Here is a 17,339-nt window from a genome sequence, read left to right as displayed (position 1 = left end):
AATTGACCATGAAGCTCTTAAAATGTATTCATACAATTTTTTATGGCAAATAGACTTCAATAAATTGAAAATGGACATATTTAATGCTATCAAGGGCATTTTAGTCATTTAACCAACAAAATTTCAAATCATTGTAAAGAAATGAAGTTGCATCACTTCGCTCACTTGATCCTCTCTTAAAAACGTTTATCTTCCTAATAACACAAAATTAGCCAAATTCAGATATCATAATATTGAAGAAGCAACTCACAAAACCTTAAAAACTATGAAACATTAATACCACGTACGAATTAACAAGTCCAAACAACTTCTCCAAGTCATCAATCAATTGCGTTGGGTTTGATGCCAAAAAAAAAAAGGAAAAAAAAAAAAAAAAAAAAAAGAAAGATCAGACGAATCAATGAAATTCCAACAAATTCTACTCCACACCAACACTAGATCTTAGAATTTAATTAATTTGGTCAAAAACTTTCATAAAAAAAATCAAATCAAAAATACCCAAAATTTAAAAAAGATAAAAAAAAAAATTAAAGATGCTAAATACAATAATACAACAACAATCTAGATTTCTATCGATTAAACTTTTTAATCTATCAATCAAAATCAATTTCAATTCTCAAGTGGGTTTTATTAATCGGGTTCGGGTATCAAAAGCAACTCTCAAAAAATCGTAATACTTCAAAATCCCCCTTCTTCAATTCACAATTCATTATCCCTAAATCTCAATTTTTTTTCTCTTTCTCTCTCCTCAAATCTCCCAATTTTTTCTCTTTCTTCAGCACCGCCGTGTTTGCCGCCGGCTTTTAATCGCCGGCAACCGTTCTCCGGCTTTTATTTTGTTGTTTTTTCGCTTTAATTGGTTCTCTAACTTGCGATTTTTGCAAACCCTAGTTTTGATTAAATTGTGGAATTTCCCCAATTTGATCAGTTATTTTGGTTTGGATCAAGTTGGGAATTTCTGGGTTTTGGTTTTTTTCAGCTGGGTAATGGAGGAATTGAGCGTTTTTGCGGGAAATTTACAAAGGCTACGAATTTATTGGGGAAGAAGGGTTTTGTGAAGTTGCTGTAATTTTGGTGAAAAAGAAGTTAATTTCTTCTTCTTTTTTTTTTTTTTTTTTTTTTTTTTTCTGGGCTTAATAATTGTATAAAAATTAGATTATGATGTTGCATAATAGTAGCAATGGTAATATTCAAGGAAGTTTTAAGCAAAGTTGTAGTATATTAGCAGTTTTATGTGATAGTAGTAAACTTAAAGAGTGGGAAACTGAGGATCGGCAGCGGTACCCTTTTCCTGAGCTTGAATCTTTTAGCCGTTTAGAGGTATGTGCTGAATTCATACTTTTTTTTTGCATACTTGTTTAAATTGTGTTTTTGTGGGGAGAAAGAGTGATTTCTTGTAAAATTTGCAGGTTAGGACACTGAGAAATCCGAGCTTGGATGAGTTTGGGAGGACCCTTGAATCGTCAAAGCCGAATGTCGTATATTTACAGGGGCAGGTGTTGCCAAATGATGAAATTGGGAGTTTAGTATGGGATGGTGTTGATATGTCTGATGCTGAAGTGATATCTGGGGTGTTTAATCATGTGTTGCCTACCACGGTATGTGCATTTGGCGCGATTTTGTAGTGTATTTGTGGTGTTCTTATGTAATTGCAATGCTTTTTTTTAAGAAATTGTACTGAAATTTTGTGATGGTAATAACTATGTTATGAAGAGGATGAAGATAGATGTATCAATCAGTTATGCTAAGACTCATATAGGGAACTTATTGATTAGGGCAGTAATGCTTGTCCTGTCTTAGGAGTCTTGTAAGTAATTGAAAGGCATCGATTCATTTTATTGTCTATGTGCTATACAGCAGGCAGTTATGTATGTTGAGTGTGTTATGCTAGTGCCAAGAAGTAGAGGGTTTGTTCGAATGGGAAGCTGAGTGAGAAATTGAGAATTACCCTTCATGTTGAAATGAACCTTCTGCTTTAGATAATATACAGAAGCAAGTTCTGTAAAGGTCCTAGTTTTGGAAGCACCATTGGGAAAAGTTGATATGCGTTTAGACTTTCACAGGACTTGTCGAAGCTTACGTCTTGTTGTTGTTGATTTGCTTATTCTTCTCTATGGTTGTAGCTTATAAGTGATATCAACTCCAGGGCTTGTATCCTGACATTATATTTAAAAATGTACCTTGGTTTTTAAAACATGGATGTATTATCACTGCAGAGAATTCGATATTGAGTATTGTAATTTTGTAGGTTTATTTGGAGATTCCTAATGGTGAAAAATTGGCCGATGCTATTCATTCTAAGGTGAGTAAAAGCCTAAAATTGTCTTTTCATTATTGTTGTGTCAAAAGTGGCTACCCATATCATATGCCGTTTAAAATTTTATTTATCAGGTCGACTAAGACTGTATCCCTCCTTTTGGCAGGGGGTCCCTTATGTCATGTTTTGGCGGAATGCATTTTCTTGTTATGCTGCTGCTCACTTTCGGCATGCATTCTTTTCAGTTGTACAGAGGTATTGGTTTCTCTTGAAACAATGTTTTTCTTGTTACATAACCTTATATTCTATGCAGAATAATTGTATTGTGAGTCAAGGGAGCTGTTTCAGCCTTTACTAACTTGTTTAGAGCCATTACATTTTTTTTTAATTTTATTTTATTTTTAGAGTTTTGATTACTTGTCCATTTTTGAAATCTTATCCCTTAGATTTGCTTTCCTTTTAGGGCGGCAATAATTGATCTTTATCTATTGTTAGATTGTCCTTTGATTTTAATCTTGTTATTCAATCTTCATGTAAACATATTAGTTCCTCAGATATTGCAGTGTTGGCAAAAGACACCTTATAATTTTTAGATCAAGTGAATTGGATCCTGTGAATCTGCCATGAGTTAAGAATTTGGCATGCTTGGTTAGTAGTTTGAATTTGACATTGCTTGAACTTTCTTGCAACTCTCAAAAAACTTTGGCATGATAAAAATGCATTTAAGTAGTTAGGTTGTCTTTAATACTAAAGTCTGTCTCAAACTTATTGTGGCCAAAATTTGCATGAGAAAGAACTATTTCGTAGACAGAGGTTTCACTGATGACAGTATGCTTTATCTCTGTTCTGGGAGAATATTCAAACAAAAGATTTTTTTTTTCCCCTTAAATATAATCATCAGTAAAACCTAGAGAACTCCTAATTTCCCAAGGAGCTTCAGGGGGAGCAATTTATTTCAGGCTGGAGGTGAATAAGCTTTAGAATACCTCAATTTGGGATCAGTTAATATCAGTATATGGCATGTGTATGTGTTACTGATCAAATGCATGGAGAAAAACCTGAGTGTGTGGTGTTCATTGTTTATGCATGTTGATATGTTTAGGAACTATAATTTAACTCTTTTTCGATGCAGTACGCCCTGCCATACCTGGGATGCTTTCCAACTGGCTCACGCATCATTTAGTCTTTATTGTATTCGGAACAATGCAGTGGTTCCCCGGAACAGCCAAATGGCTGGTTGTAATCTGGGGGGGCCATCTCTTCTTGGGGAGGCTCCCAATGTTGAAGTTGCTTTGCCAGAGGCTGATGATGGTGATGAAGAAGATGGCTCCGGGAGTAATCTTTCTGCTGTTAAAATTCATGACGATGAAGTGAGTGTGAGATTTTTGATCTGTGGGGTGGCATGCTCATTGGTGAGTCACTAAATTATACGAAGCCTGCTTGTTTCATGGCTATGAAAAGGACATTTGCTGATATACACATCTTTTTTGTAGGATGCATATTTGTTGGGATGTTTGGAAGATGGACTGAATGCACTTTTGGGCATAGAAGTAAGTGCACCTGTTCAGTGCCCCCCCCCCCCCCCCCCCCTCCTTTTTTTTTCCCCCTCTGTATAAACTTAATTTATCTGTTTTCTTTTGTTGCCCTTTTTTTTTTTTTTTTTTTTTTTTTTTTTTTTTTTTTTTTTTTTTTTTTTTTGTAAGCATGGAGCTCATCTTCAGTACATATTATTTTGTATTTTTGCATATGGAGTGGTTGATCAATAAGTTTTTTGCTGGTTTTCCTTGTATCATGCCTCTTTAACCCTCTTTAACTTCTATCATGTCTGTTCGAGTGTCCAAAAGGTTGATGGATTTATGGTTACTAATTTAGTAGAAATGCATTGAATGTCATGAATGGTGCCGAATGCAATTTTAGGGCAATTTTTGGCCATGAATGGGGCTGGGAAAAATAGAAGGGCTTGTCTATTTTTCTTTTTTCCGTACTGTCTAATATGTTTTTATTTTTCAGATTCGTGGGAGCAAGCTTCAGAACCGCTTCAGGTATTGTATGAATGTATGCTGGTGATGTTGTTGCTTATTTTTCCAATGTTGAAGGGTGATAATAAAATAGAGAGAAAAGAGGGGGGGTGGGGGGGGGGGTAAGGCTGATAGAATTGCATTTGTTTGAACCATTTATGGATCAATGAATTTTGCCATTTCAATGTGTTGCAGTGCCCCACCACCACCATTGCAGGCAGGTACATTTTCACGTGGTGTTGTGACAATGAAATGTGATATATCTACCTGTAGTGCTGCCCATATATCTGTCCTGGTGTCTGGTAGTGCACAAACGTGCTTTGATGATCAGGTGAATTATTTTCTTTGCTTATTTTTGCTCTTGATAATTCTTGAGTTGGATAATGTATTTATACTTTGTTTTAATGAATGATCAGCAATTGGAAAATCATATAAAGAAGGAGGCGATTGAAAGAAGTCAGCTCATACAGGCAGTGCCTTCTTCAGAAGAAATTAAACTGCCTTTATCTGAGCCTCGGACATCTGACTCGATTGCTTGTGGGGCAACAGTTTTTGAAGTCTGCTTGAAAGCGCCATCATGGGCTTTGCAGGTTCTTGATTCAGACCCTTGTTCACATATGCTTTCTGTTGGAAAATGATATTAGAGGAGTTTATTGAGCAGATTGGTAATATGGAGAATAAACATCTTTTTGGGCAAGGAACTTTGCTTTGGATATGACATCCTACTTTTCTTTTTCCATTTTATTTTAAATTATATTTTATTAATTATTTCATCCTATTATGGAGTGGAGACAGAAGCAATCAGTCTTATTGTTTATTTGTGAGATAAGATTTTTATATATTTTTGTAACTTTTTGGCTTCTGATCCCAAATTTTTATTAGTCCTGTGCTTGATTTTTCAACAGTATATCACGGGTCATGCTTTCAATTTGGGAAAGTTTGTTTAAAAAAATATTTTGCCTTTAGATGTAGGACTTTGTCTTTCTGATGGTGATGCCTTTTAAAGGTTTTTAAGTGACATGCTTCCGTCTGCTATGGATGATATATAGCCTTTTGGCTTGGCTGACAACTTGATGTGGATATCAATGTACTAATAATTGGTGTCCTGGAGTGTAGCATTGAACTTTTCTTCATTGAAGTGTGCTTTCTTAATGCCTCTAAAGATCGATGTTGTATTTTTGTATCTTGGTTGTCTCTGTTTTTTTATTTTTATTTTTTAAAAAAATATTATTTTCCTGTTTTAACATTTTTTTGGTCCATTATTGGATGTTTTAGGTATTGCGGCAGCTGGCGCCGGAGACATCTTACCATAGCCTGGTAGCCCTTGGAATTGCAAGCATTCAAGGACTGGCTGTTGCTTCGTTTCAGAAAGATGACGCTGAACGGCTACTTTTTTTCTGCGCAAATCAGGATACAGATAGGCATCCGCATAATGATGATCTCACTGCTCCACCTAGTTGGCTTAGACCACCTCCTCCAAGCAGAAAGATTTCCGGAACTGGTCAAGGGTCAAGTCCTTGTTCACATGATTGTTATCTGTCTGAAAATCAAGCTGCTACAACAAAAGCTGAGCAAGAAGATAAAGGAACTAGATTTTATAATGGGACTTATAATCCAGCTTTTCCCATCCGGCAGAAGATAAAAGTTGCAGCTATGAGGCCCATACCTCAATCTAATATTCGGAAAATGATGCCTTTTACGGGTATAGTGCAGGCAGATAATTATGATACTGGTCAAGTGAAGCTTAGTTTGCCAGCGCTTCCACCAACAAAACATAGTGTATTAGCATCAAATCCTGCACCAAATAGAAGGGCAACAAATGCTTTTCAGGCCAAGCAGATCATATCCTTAAATCCCATACCTTTGAAGAAACATGGTTGCGGTAGACCACCTATCCAGTTATGTTCAGAGGTAAGGTTTCTCTCTTCTGAAATCATAACACTATAACCTGGCTTAGTTTACACTCTGTAATGTCTGGCACAAATTATTAATTTCTTGTTACTGTGTCTGATACTGTGATGGTATTTATCAGGTCTGTATTGCATCTTTTAGCTGTAGGATCTTAAAATTGGAAGATGCAATACTCCCTGACCTACGCATTACCATGAGCATTATCTTAGACAAAGTAATCTACTAGTTTTGTTTTTTGGGATGACAAAGTTATCCACTTGGATATTGGATGATTTATGATATTGGAAAGTTCAAGATTGTTGCAAATTTTGTCCAGTGTTGATTATGTTTCTGCAATATGATGTACATCAAATCGCTTGTCCTGATTAAAGTAATCCTTACTGTTTTATCTGAATATTGGATCGTCTTAGACTAATTACTTTCCATTTTCAGGACGAGTTCTTGAAAGATGTAATGCAATTTCTTATGCATCGTGGACACAGTCGGCTCATCCCTCAAGGTGGGCTAGCAGAGTTCCCTGATGCCATCCTCAACTCTAAACGTCTGGACCTATACAACTTGTATCGAGAGGTATTTTGTGGTTTCTTCTGATGTTGTAATGTGTAACTGATGCTATTAATGCAGTATGCTGATGTAGTGACGTGGATAAAAATTGACAGAGAGGGGTCATCTTTCTTTAATTTACCATGTTTGTTTCTGGAGAATAAGCTGAATTATTTTCACTTTCAGGTTGTTTCAAGAGGAGGTTTTCATGTTGGCAATGGAATCAACTGGAAAGGGCAAGTTTTTTCGAAGATGCGAAACTACACTGCAACCAATAAAATGACTGTATGCTCTCTGATTCTTCCTGTCTTGCTTTTTTTTCTAGTATGTAAATTATCTTCTTCCTCTCCTAGGTAATGTTATAATACAAGTATATCTTAGGGCTACAATTTTATCTTCTTTTTTCTGCCTCTCATCCTTTTGTTATGCTATGTATCCTCTTTTGTTGGGGTTGTACCTCATTTTGAGGGGGAGGGGTCTATATACTGTTTTCTCCCTACTTCCCCTGCTTGTGGTTGGGAATATCAAATACTTGACCCCTCTTCCCTCCTTGGTGACATGACCCTGTTCAATCCCATGTGAGCTCTGAAGCCCCGTTGGAAATTCTGACTTAGTAAAGTTCTGAATCTTTTGATTTCCAAAATGCAAAACTTTTCAACCTGATTGTGTTGTTAAGGTATGCTTCGTCTTCAACATTTGTTTAGCTACTCTGGAGAGGACTGGGAGCCTTCAGGGTAGACATGTGCAAGAGAGAAGGTTTTGTTTGAAATCCAGAAAAGGCCTGATTTTTAATTAAAATCTTACCTAGGATTTAAGATTCAAATTTAATAAGAAGTCACTAAGTACTCAATTGTTTAATTTGAACCCTAATCAAATTCCTAATCACAAAATCTTAATTTCTGAACTAATGAGAGATGCTAAATTAAATAGTTATCGCTGAGACCCTTGTCCAGCGAAAATTGGGTCTAATTGCCTCTCTTTCTCTCTTCATTATTTCTTTTTGTCATCAATTTTAATTTTTTCCATGCCTGCTTTCCTCCTCATCTATCTGCAGCTCTTAGCTCAAAGCCCATTGCCAATTACCATCTTTATCTAATTTTTCCTCTGTTTCTTATTGCAAGTTAGTTTAGTTAGATTGGCACTATCCTCTAATATTTTTCTTTACCAACTACCATATTACCGGGGCTTTAATTTTATAATCGTGTCATTTTACATGAAGTTTAAATGCTTTTTCACGTGAGGTATATGTATTAATTTCGTATTATGGATTGTTAAATTTTTTAAAAATTTGTTATCTTTAAAACTGTACAAGGAGACAAATCCAATTAATTTATTACATAATAACATTTGTGAATATACTTGTCTATAGATTTATCTATGGTCATATTGTTTGCATGTGTGTCCTTATTACCAATCCTGTGAAATCCCTCTTGTCATGTAGCAACTCACTCTCTGTGTGCATCTTATCCTTGTTTTTCTTTGTTATCTGAGTTTTCACATCTATCCTAAATTTCTCATTGGCCTCTGTTTTTACTCCTCATAATAGCGCATGTTATAGAGTTGTAGTTGAGGGCACTCGTCTCCCTTGATTCTGGTCCCTGTGTCATATTGTGGACTATATGGGAGGTGGGCTTGTGGGTGTTTTTTTGTTGATATGTTGCTGTTTGTGGTCTTTTGTATAATACACTTCTTATCCTACATTCTTTCGATTTCGATTGTTTTCTTGATTCCATAGTTGAGCTTATTAGCTTTAGGCAATTGCTATGACTTCATTTGTGTAAATTTTCACTACAGACTTGAAATTGTAAGATGTTATTGATGTTTGCTTGTGATTTTGGCAGGGTGTTGGAAACACTCTCAAACGACATTATGAAACATACTTACTAGAGTATGAATTGGCTCACGACGATGTTGATGGAGAATGCTGCTTGCTATGCCATAGGTATGCACTTAAATTTTAGTTTTGTCCATTAGTTTAATTAGTCATTATGTTCTTGTGTTTTTTTGCTTTCCGTTTGGAACATTTTTTCATTCATTCTCGACCACCTATTAACAGTAGCGCAGCTGGTGATTGGGTCAATTGTGGTATATGTGGGGAGTGGGCTCACTTTGGTTGTGATAGACGGCAAGGTCTTGGCGCTTTTAAGGTAAATTTATTGTCTAATATAGTACACAGTAGTATGTTTTTATAATCTGCTAATAGTGGAAATGTACTTGGATTTTTACTTAGCCTCCAACATTCCAACAATGTGTCATCTTCGATTTTGCAGGATTATGCAAAAACAGATGGATTAGAGTACATATGTCCACATTGCAGCGTCACAAATTTCAGGAAGAAGTTGCACAAGCCCTCGAACGGGTTTTCAGAAAGTCTTGCGTATTCAAGACATGTGTGATACTCATATTTTCGAATTTCTTTTCATCCTTTTACCTAGGGGAGTACTTTTGCTCCCATGGTTGAAAAATTATTTCGATAATCCTGGGGAAGGAGTTATCAATTGAGGGATTTCTGGTGATATTTGAAAATGGACGATACACCAAACAGAGGAGGCAGGCAGGCAATACACAGAAAGCGGATGGAGAAACAGTGAGGCAAGGAGGAGGTGAAACACGAAAGCTTAATCTCAATATAACTTTAGTTTTGTTTTTTTAGCAGTCCTTTTATCCTTATCAAGGGAGGCACCGTGAATGATGGCAGAGTTTATCTACAGGAATAGGAAATAGATCCCAGGAAAAAAGGTCTAGTGTAAAATAATTAGAGCATATGATTTGTATTTAGGTAGATGTAGCATTATCAAAGTGATGGATCATTCAATTCTTAATAGGAGTTGACATTGTTGTTCCTCTGTCTAACAACAGTGTAAAGTGCCTTATTATCATTTTTACCATTTTTGTCTCTGCTTTGCTTCTTTTTTCTTCTTCCCTGCGCAAACGTTTCAGATGATTTGTGAACTTATAAACGCGTTTTGAGAACTTAACTAAAATATATTTCGTATAAGCATCTACTGCAACAGAAGATATAAACTCACTAAAATCAATGTTCAATCTTTTTTTTTTTTTTAATTTTATTTTATTTTATTTTATTTACTACAATACGAGAAATTAAAGTGTTAGGTTCTTAAAAACCCTTTAAAAGGACGGCAAGCTTTAATCAGAGGCATGCCTAAGAGGAAGAACAAGTGTAGGATGTTTCGAAACGAAGAAGAAGATTGAGGCTATATACATTCAAAACAATGGAGCTTACCTTTTTTTACTGAAACTTTTGTCTCATATGCATGGATATTAGGCCAATAAATAACATCTTCCAACCTTACAAATTCACAAATAATCCTACTATTACTACTACTACAACTACTTGCTCCCACACTTTTTGTGTAGATTGTATTTCTAAGCACATTGATGCTAAGGTTCAAGAAAACATCACTTCTATCAAGTCCCGATGGGAATCGAGTTCGATTGTTGCATCAACATTATCCCCAAACTTGTTCTGGATAGGTTGGTATTTGATTGTGTTTTACATAAATTTGAAAACATGACTAATGAAAATACTTGTATTTAATTTTACATGTTGAATGTTTAATTTTATCATCTACAAGTTTATACTGCCCAGTCAAGGACTGCTCGGCAGCCCTCCTAGAGGCAGAGGAGGGCTCATGTGGGTCGAAAAATCGACAAAGGTGAAGGTGGAGTGCCCACATTGCGAGAGAGAGTTTTGCACGAAATGCATCGTAGCATGGCATGGGATGGATTGTGAGGCACTTGAGAAATTAGAGGATAATGAGAAGGCTAATGAGGATGTTTTGTTTAGGAACCTTGCTAAGGATAAACGTTGGGTGAGGTGCCCTAGTTGTAAGTTCTACGTTGAAAGAATTGATGGATGTTCAGAATTGATATGCAGGTATGTTATTTATCATCAATAAATTTGTTATACGAAGCATATATTTGGGTGCACCTACATAACAAAATAAAACAAAAAAATTTATAATACTACCTCCGTTACATATTATTTGCAACGATTAGACATTTTTTCTCTTTACTTTCTGTCATATCGTTGCAAATAATATGTAACGGAGGTAGTAATAATAATATAATACGAAGTAGTATAGTTACTTAAAAGTCATCCTAATAAGATTATAATAATATAATAGTGTAATAGTATGGTTACTCTGACCAATTTAATTTCATATCTATCATGCATTAACATTCAGAAAAACAATTTGAGTGGCTTCTAAATATATAATATCAGTTGGAGTTGTATTGAGATCATATCATATCTTTGTGTGATTTGGTAGAATATTTACCATATATTTATCTTTTCTATTTTAGTTATTTTCCAAAGATCCTAATATATCTTATGATACTAGGACTAGGTTTGGTATTGTATCTCTATATATTTCCCAAGGTAAATCAATGAAAGGCAAGCATTTCCATTCTAATATTTTCTAATTCTCTCTAATTTATCAAGTTGGGATGATGTTATAATTTATTGATTCTTAATTCATCATCTTTTCATCTAAAACATTTGTTAAGATTAATTATAATATACTCGTTACTTCATATATGTTATGACAGATTTATATCGAAAGATGTACATACAGACTTTTAATAATTATCTACTACATATTTACCTTTGTTTTCATTTTAAAAAAATGTAAATATTATATTAACATTATTCTTGACTAATCAAATAGATTAAATTAAAACATGTTATTATCAAGTGAATAAAGAGTGTAATTTTAATCGGAAAATTAGCTAAACATAGCTTATAGCCCGTTTATGTTATTCAATATAATCTCAAAATTAAACTTGAATAAAATTCATCTAAAACAGATACGTATATATGTAAAACAACACAAATATATTATATAACCTAAAAATTTAAATTTATAGTGTGATTGCTTACCATATTTTTTGTCAGAAAATAACAAGTATATTTTATGAAAAACATATGATCATGATTAAAACTTTATAAATTACTTATTTCATGTAATATAAGTAAAGAAAAATTACTTATTATCACCGTACAATACAGCTACTAATCTAATGGATTTACGAATAGAATATTGGCCTAAAATATATTCATAATTAAATAAATTCAATGGATTTACAAATAGAATGTCTACTATAACTCATCTAACTGTAGCTATTTCCATGGATCATGGCAGAGGATGTTATTGCTAATGATTTTTTACTATTCTCTCCAATTTACACAAATTGACATTTACCAAATTTGACACAGTTTGCCAATGCATTTATTTTGCTGAGAGTTTTTCATTACTTGATCAAGGGTAGATCACATTTTACATACGTCCTAAATATATTATATTCATGTGAAATACAAAGCCAAAATCATACTAGCTAGTTGCTACTCGTATGTTCCTTTAATATTGCAACATGGGAGGAATGTACAATACTGTAGTTGGTGGGTAAAAGGAAGACAAAGAAAGGCTAAAGGCATATTTACAAACTTATCCATGTGAGCCAAGCATTGGGTAATTGTAGTGTGAAAGGAAATGCTTGTTTCCTAAGATGGGTATAATATTGTAGTATTACGAAATTTCCTAAAAGGGTAAATGTTGCAATATTTAAGGAACAGAAGAAGTACGGAGTATAAATTACATATTGTATATTTTCAAGTAGATCAAAGTTCACAGCTAAGAGGTATTTGCTCGGTTGCTCCCATGTTGCAGGTTCTCATTCTTCCTGGTCACTTGTTTTCTCCTGCAATAAGTTCACTCATCAAATTAAGTGGAAGATAAAATACATACATCAGTTACTTGGAGTTGACCTATTATAGCTAATAAGAGCAGTAAATCACAGGAAGAAACCATACTAAGAAAAAAACCTTAACCAAAAAAAATGAAGAACATATAAAATTAAACCACATTGCAAACTCTAAACTTAAAATTGAAGAACTGTCCCTATTAAGCCAGAGAGTTGCGCAAAAGAGCAAACCTTGTTGAGACCAACAAGGGCAAGTGAGGAGTTAACAATGTTGGTGATTGCTTGACATATGCATGCAACCACTGCACCCCATAAAAACGCAACTTGCAACATAGAGAAACCATCAGGAAAAAAAAAAAAAAATGACAGAAAAGCATATACTAAGAGCAGAAAGAGTAAGAATGAGAATCAAACCATTTTGAGTGCAGACGTCTTGGCCAGAAAGGCGGTCAGTTCACAGTGTAAAAGGCTTATAGTATTCCCTGAAATGGGCAGAAAGTTTGTATTTCTCCCATATGAGAAAAAACTTTGAAACCTTGCTGCGCTTGGTCCTGGGGCAACTTCGAGATGACAGAACTCAATCATCAATCAAATATGTTCATTTCGTTGATCATACATCCATGGAAGATCGGCATCTAAAGGATGGTTTAAGCAAAGCTTTAGATTTTATATCATCCAATTTCAACAGATCCCACCATGTCTGTTGTCCTTCAATCCATTCCAGAGCAGGAACTACTTCTTTAAAATCATCTGTACAGGAGAATGGAAGGCGCTTCAGATTTGGACAGTCCATAACTGTTAATGACTCAAGTGATGAACAAACTAATTGACCCTTATAGATGTTTTTCAATTCAGGCAACGAGGTAAGAACTAACTGCTTTAACTGAGGGAGTTTAACGACAGCACGTTTTCCTTCATAATAGCAGCAATCCTCAACATCATCTACAATTAGCTCGCTCAGCTGAGCACATTCTTCAACTTCTAAATATACCAGGCATTCAAGATTTGGCATCAAACCCGGAAATAGAAGCTTCTCAACATCATGGCACCTACTGATGGTACATATTTCTAATCTTGAAAAAACTTCAGCTCGTTTTATATAACCGTAAGCATGTTTGGGATTCACAATATCAGATAGGCTATGAAAACCACTGCAATTCTCAAGGTATAATTCCTCAATGTCATATGGAAGAACAATTTGTTCTTGCCCTCGACCACTCAGGGTACAGCCATGCAGGGATACAGCTCTGTTGTATGATCTCTTTGGTCTTATGCTTAACTGACGACCAACTTGTAGATGAAAGCATTCTAATGTGCTCCAATGCAGAGACCTTACATAACTACTCAAGTCAAAAAGATTGCCAAAAGTGGCATCAAGAATTTCCAATGATGTCAAATTTTGTAGCTCTTGAATGATGCCTTTAACATGGCATGATAGTCTTTTCAATCTGGACAGGACAGGCAAGATTCCCTTGGGTAAATAATTTGGTTCTGGAATAGAGGATAGGTTGAGCTCTTTAAGCCTTTTTAACATTTCAAGAGAGCTAGGAAACTGCTCAATTGCAGTCCGAGAGAGGTCCAAAAACTCTAATTTATGAAGCTTTGACAGTAGGGGCACTTGTTGCAATTTCTGACAACAACTAAGATCTAAAACTTGAAGCTCTTGCAAGGCACTGAAGGAACTGGGCAATCTAATAATGCAAGTATCAGATAGACTCAGAACACGAAGGCCACGCATGTTTGAGAAAAATGATTCTGGGATAACCTCAAAGGGGTTGTGTTGCAAAAGTAAGGTTGAGAGATTGGTACAGTTGAGGGAAGTACTCAATGGGATCAGTGAAATTGACGAATTAATCAAGGAAACAGCATGGAAATTTCCACAGAACTCCAACCCTGATGGTACGCCAGCTTTCACCATGAAGCGATCTCTAGAAACAGAAAGAGCCATACGCCTAACAAGGCCATGCATCTTAATGCTCCCTTTATGTTGACAAGCTTCGAGCAAACATGAGTTGAGAAGCTTGTTTATAATGGAATGTCCCAAGTCGTACTGTGCCTGCAATGACAGCACATCATCTATGAGCCTCTCTCCAATCCAAAGACGTATCAACTCTTCTTTATTGATGGCATAACCTTTGGGGTATAATGCAGTATACAAGAAACAATGCTGCAACTTGATGTTGTACAATCTATCATAAGACAACTTCAATTGACTGAGCACATTCTCCATCTGAGCTGGTCCCATAGTAAAGGGATCCATAGTCTCAAGGACTTGGCTCCACTGAGAAGCATGAACCACCCTCTCCATGCTGTTGGCCAATCCAGTGACAGCAAGAGGGAGACCTGCACACTCCTTATACACAAGCTTCCGAACATAGGACAACTGTTTGGAATCCAAAACACTATATCCACCTATGCTATGGTGTAACAGCTGCCAGGTCTCTTCCTCTGAGAGTGACTCAACTTTAATGACTTTTTGGCAATGAAGCATGCGACACACATCAACTAGCCGAGAAGTGACAATCAGCTTGCATTTCTTGGGAATGCCAACATCCTCTCTACGGAATTCTCCCCACAAATCATCAAGGAAAAGTGTGCACTTGTCACAGCGAGACAGGAAGGCATATAACATGGCTGCTCTTCTATTCTCATCCTTATCACCTTCAAGATCAAGCCCAAATGCACCAGCAATTTTCTGCTGCAATTGGTACACTGTGAAATCCAATTCGACAGAGACCCAAGCAATAGCATGTCTATCAGCAGAAGAGGATGTAAGTCGGGTATGGAGCTCCTTTGCGAGAGTAGTTTTCCCAATCCCACCCATCCCATAAATTCCAATGGCAGTAATCTCATCATCCTTTAACCAACCCCTTATCTTATCAACACACCCAGAGTTGATGCGCAAGGATACCTGCACTTTCCTGCGCTTGTTTTGAGGTTGAAAATGCACAGAGTTCATTTCAGATCGCTTATCAACAGTCTCATACCCTCTATTGTTTCTTCCATCATCCCACAATACACCATGGAAGTTCCTTACTACGGCCAATATTGAATCAAGTATAGATACTATCAAAGGCATCTTGACAGCACTTGGATCTACAGAAACAAGAATATACTCTGTCATTGCTTTTCTTGACTAAGCATCTAAGCAACAAATTAAGCTAAAAACTTCATATCTAATTTATCTGAATGAATAATCAAAGCATTCTTTTAGAATTTACCACTCAATGTTACAAATGGAAAAAAGCTACAAGAATCCACTTATAACGTATTAATATGGTTAGAAAGTTGTTTCATTGATGAAACACACCATCAAGGAAAGACATATCTATTTCTGTAACTGCAAGGAGACAAGGACCTGATTAGAGTCCAGCCTTGACTCAGCTCACCACTAATTAGACACGAGCTCGTGCTTGTCAAGCTTGGAAAATTTAGGCTCAACTTACCTTTGAACTTGAAGGAAGCTCATGGCTCAAGCCAAGATCAAGTAACTAGGTATTGTTAAGGCGTCAACCAAGACCAATATGGAGTACTTAACTTTAATTGTTAATATTCACACACTATTCACACACTCAATCTATTCTAATATACTATTCACACACTCAATCTATTCTAATATACTAAATTCAGCTCAATTAAATTCAGTTCAGTTCAGTTCAACCTGTTCTCATTGACTGAACTCAGCTGAACTGAACTGAATTTAATTGAGCTGAACTGAACTGAAATGAATATTTTATAAGAGAAGAAAATTAGTAGCTGAGCTAAGCACTGAGCTGAACTGAATTGAACTGAACTAAATTGAATTTCAACATAGAGAAGTAGAGAACATGCCCTTAGTCTTGGATTCTTTTTATTTTCACATTACATAATCCATTTTCCACATTGACGGTATCAATGTTTTCACACAAATTTTTCTTTCCTACCCAAAAAGTGGAAAGAGGTACTCAATTTATATATTTTTTTTATCACTTTTTTTTTTTTTTTTTATCAAAATTTTTTTTAATTGTTTTGTTCTACAGTTAATAGAAGATTAAAAAGAACGGAAGGAGTATTAACAAACATTATTAATCATACCGATACACTTATAAAAAAAAGACTCGTAATAGAGCTAGTAATGGGGATTTAAGAAAAAAGAGTGAATAGTGGAGATTTCAGGCTAAAATAGGGGATCACTCGCTTTCCCTTAACCAAAATTTAATGAACACAACAACAATTTTTAAAATCAAATAAGATAATCCATTAACAGTTAATATAGCTAAGAATTGAAGTATGAAAATAATTACAGTATTAAAAAAAATGAAAACAAGTAAAAATGGGATAGAATTAAAAACCTGTTTCGACTCTCCTTAATGAATCACTTAAAACGAAGACGCGGTTGAATGAGTCAACTTTTACAAATCTTCACTCAAAATCTTGTGGTTCTGGATCTGTATTCTTCTCTCCATCTTTATAGTCTGTAGGTAGCCGACAATCCATTAATTAATGACGTGAAAGACGGTAAAGTAGAAACTTTATAGTCGGTCCTTATTTTTTTTAATACCTGTTTTAATATGTGTTGATCCCGTCAAAAATATGTGTTGCCAAAAAAAATGATGATTAATGAGTAGAGATGGTCATTGGATGATATTGAAAAAAACAGCCCATTTATCAGATCGGACCAAGTTTTGGGTTGAAATTTATTGTCCAAATCTGCCCAAATTAGTCGGTCTATATGGGCTTTTTAGGCCATACAATAAAAAATCAATTAAATTTGCATAAATTGTTTTCTCAAGTCCGTCAAATTTTTAAAAAATTCGGACTAAGCTCAGGTCGGAAAAAATCAAAAGCGTACGGGCTCACTTTGATCAGGTTTATATATGAGTGATTTTCAATGAACACTGAACGGT

The 17,339-nt window shown here is 35.3% G+C and overlaps 3 protein-coding genes across 7 annotated transcripts; 2 read left to right on the top strand and 1 right to left on the bottom strand.

The window, feature by feature from the left end:
* Positions 1-176: 176 nt before the first annotated feature.
* LOC145624349 (AT-rich interactive domain-containing protein 4-like) lies at positions 177-9,625 on the top strand. 2 transcript variants are annotated; one of them, XM_081677364.1, is made up of 16 exons: positions 177-1,320; positions 1,410-1,598; positions 2,249-2,302; positions 2,424-2,512; positions 3,390-3,669; positions 3,751-3,807; positions 4,268-4,299; positions 4,471-4,606; positions 4,692-4,865; positions 5,551-6,186; positions 6,619-6,756; positions 6,916-7,014; positions 8,571-8,671; positions 8,786-8,876; positions 9,000-9,137; positions 9,199-9,625. In XM_081677364.1, exons 1-15 carry the CDS (start codon positions 1,159-1,161, stop codon positions 9,123-9,125), a joined length of 2,364 nt encoding a protein of 787 aa, XP_081533490.1. In that variant the 5' UTR covers positions 177-1,158; the 3' UTR covers positions 9,126-9,137; positions 9,199-9,625. The 2 variants fall into 2 exon arrangements, with proteins under 2 accessions (XP_081533490.1, XP_081533489.1); XM_081677363.1 differs by having other exon boundaries at positions 178-1,320; positions 9,000-9,625.
* Positions 9,255-12,739, top strand: LOC145625454 (uncharacterized). Its single transcript, XM_081678491.1, has 4 exons — positions 9,255-9,316; positions 10,016-10,228; positions 10,340-10,627; positions 12,643-12,739. The coding sequence occupies exons 1-4, from the start codon at positions 9,255-9,257 to the stop codon at positions 12,737-12,739; spliced, it is 660 nt and encodes a 219-aa protein (XP_081534617.1).
* On the bottom strand, positions 11,981-16,956 carry LOC145624348 (putative disease resistance protein At4g27220). 4 transcript variants are annotated; one of them, XM_081677358.1, is made up of 4 exons: positions 16,785-16,956; positions 12,868-15,549; positions 12,685-12,776; positions 11,981-12,450 (listed from the first exon to the last, which is right to left on the bottom strand). In XM_081677358.1, exon 2 carries the CDS (start codon positions 15,530-15,532, stop codon positions 13,064-13,066), a length of 2,469 nt encoding a protein of 822 aa, XP_081533484.1. In that variant the 5' UTR covers positions 15,533-15,549; positions 16,785-16,956; the 3' UTR covers positions 11,981-12,450; positions 12,685-12,776; positions 12,868-13,063. The 4 variants fall into 4 exon arrangements, with proteins under 4 accessions (XP_081533484.1, XP_081533485.1, XP_081533486.1 ...); XM_081677359.1 differs by having other exon boundaries at positions 12,685-12,755; XM_081677360.1 differs by lacking the exon at positions 12,685-12,776.
* Between the last annotated feature and the right edge of the window lie 383 nt (positions 16,957-17,339).

Source organism: Chenopodium album, chromosome 3, assembly GCF_948465745.1.
Source record: "Chenopodium album chromosome 3, dcCheAlbu1.1, whole genome shotgun sequence".
NCBI lineage: Eukaryota > Viridiplantae > Streptophyta > Magnoliopsida > Caryophyllales > Amaranthaceae > Chenopodium > Chenopodium album.
This window is presented reverse-complemented; position numbering and strand designations above follow the sequence as displayed.

Bases quoted from the DNA above. Each gene is read 5' to 3' on its own strand.
- LOC145624349 (XM_081677364.1), top strand. From the start codon at position 1,159: ATGATGTTGCATAATAGTAGCAATGGTAATATTCAAGGAAGTTTTAAG. The intron at 1,321-1,409 runs GTATGTGCTGAA...TAAAATTTGCAG, and splicing joins AATCTTTTAGCCGTTTAGAG to GTTAGGACACTGAGAAATCC. The intron at 3,670-3,750 runs GTGAGTCACTAA...TCTTTTTTGTAG, and splicing joins GTGGGGTGGCATGCTCATTG to GATGCATATTTGTTGGGATG.
- LOC145624348 (XM_081677358.1), bottom strand. From the start codon at position 15,532: ATGCCTTTGATAGTATCTATACTTGATTCAATATTGGCCGTAGTAAGG.
- LOC145625454 (XM_081678491.1), top strand. From the start codon at position 9,255: ATGGACGATACACCAAACAGAGGAGGCAGGCAGGCAATACACAGAAAG. The intron at 9,317-10,015 runs GTGAGGCAAGGA...CATGGATATTAG, and splicing joins AGAAAGCGGATGGAGAAACA to GCCAATAAATAACATCTTCC. The intron at 10,229-10,339 runs GTATTTGATTGT...TATACTGCCCAG, and splicing joins AACTTGTTCTGGATAGGTTG to TCAAGGACTGCTCGGCAGCC.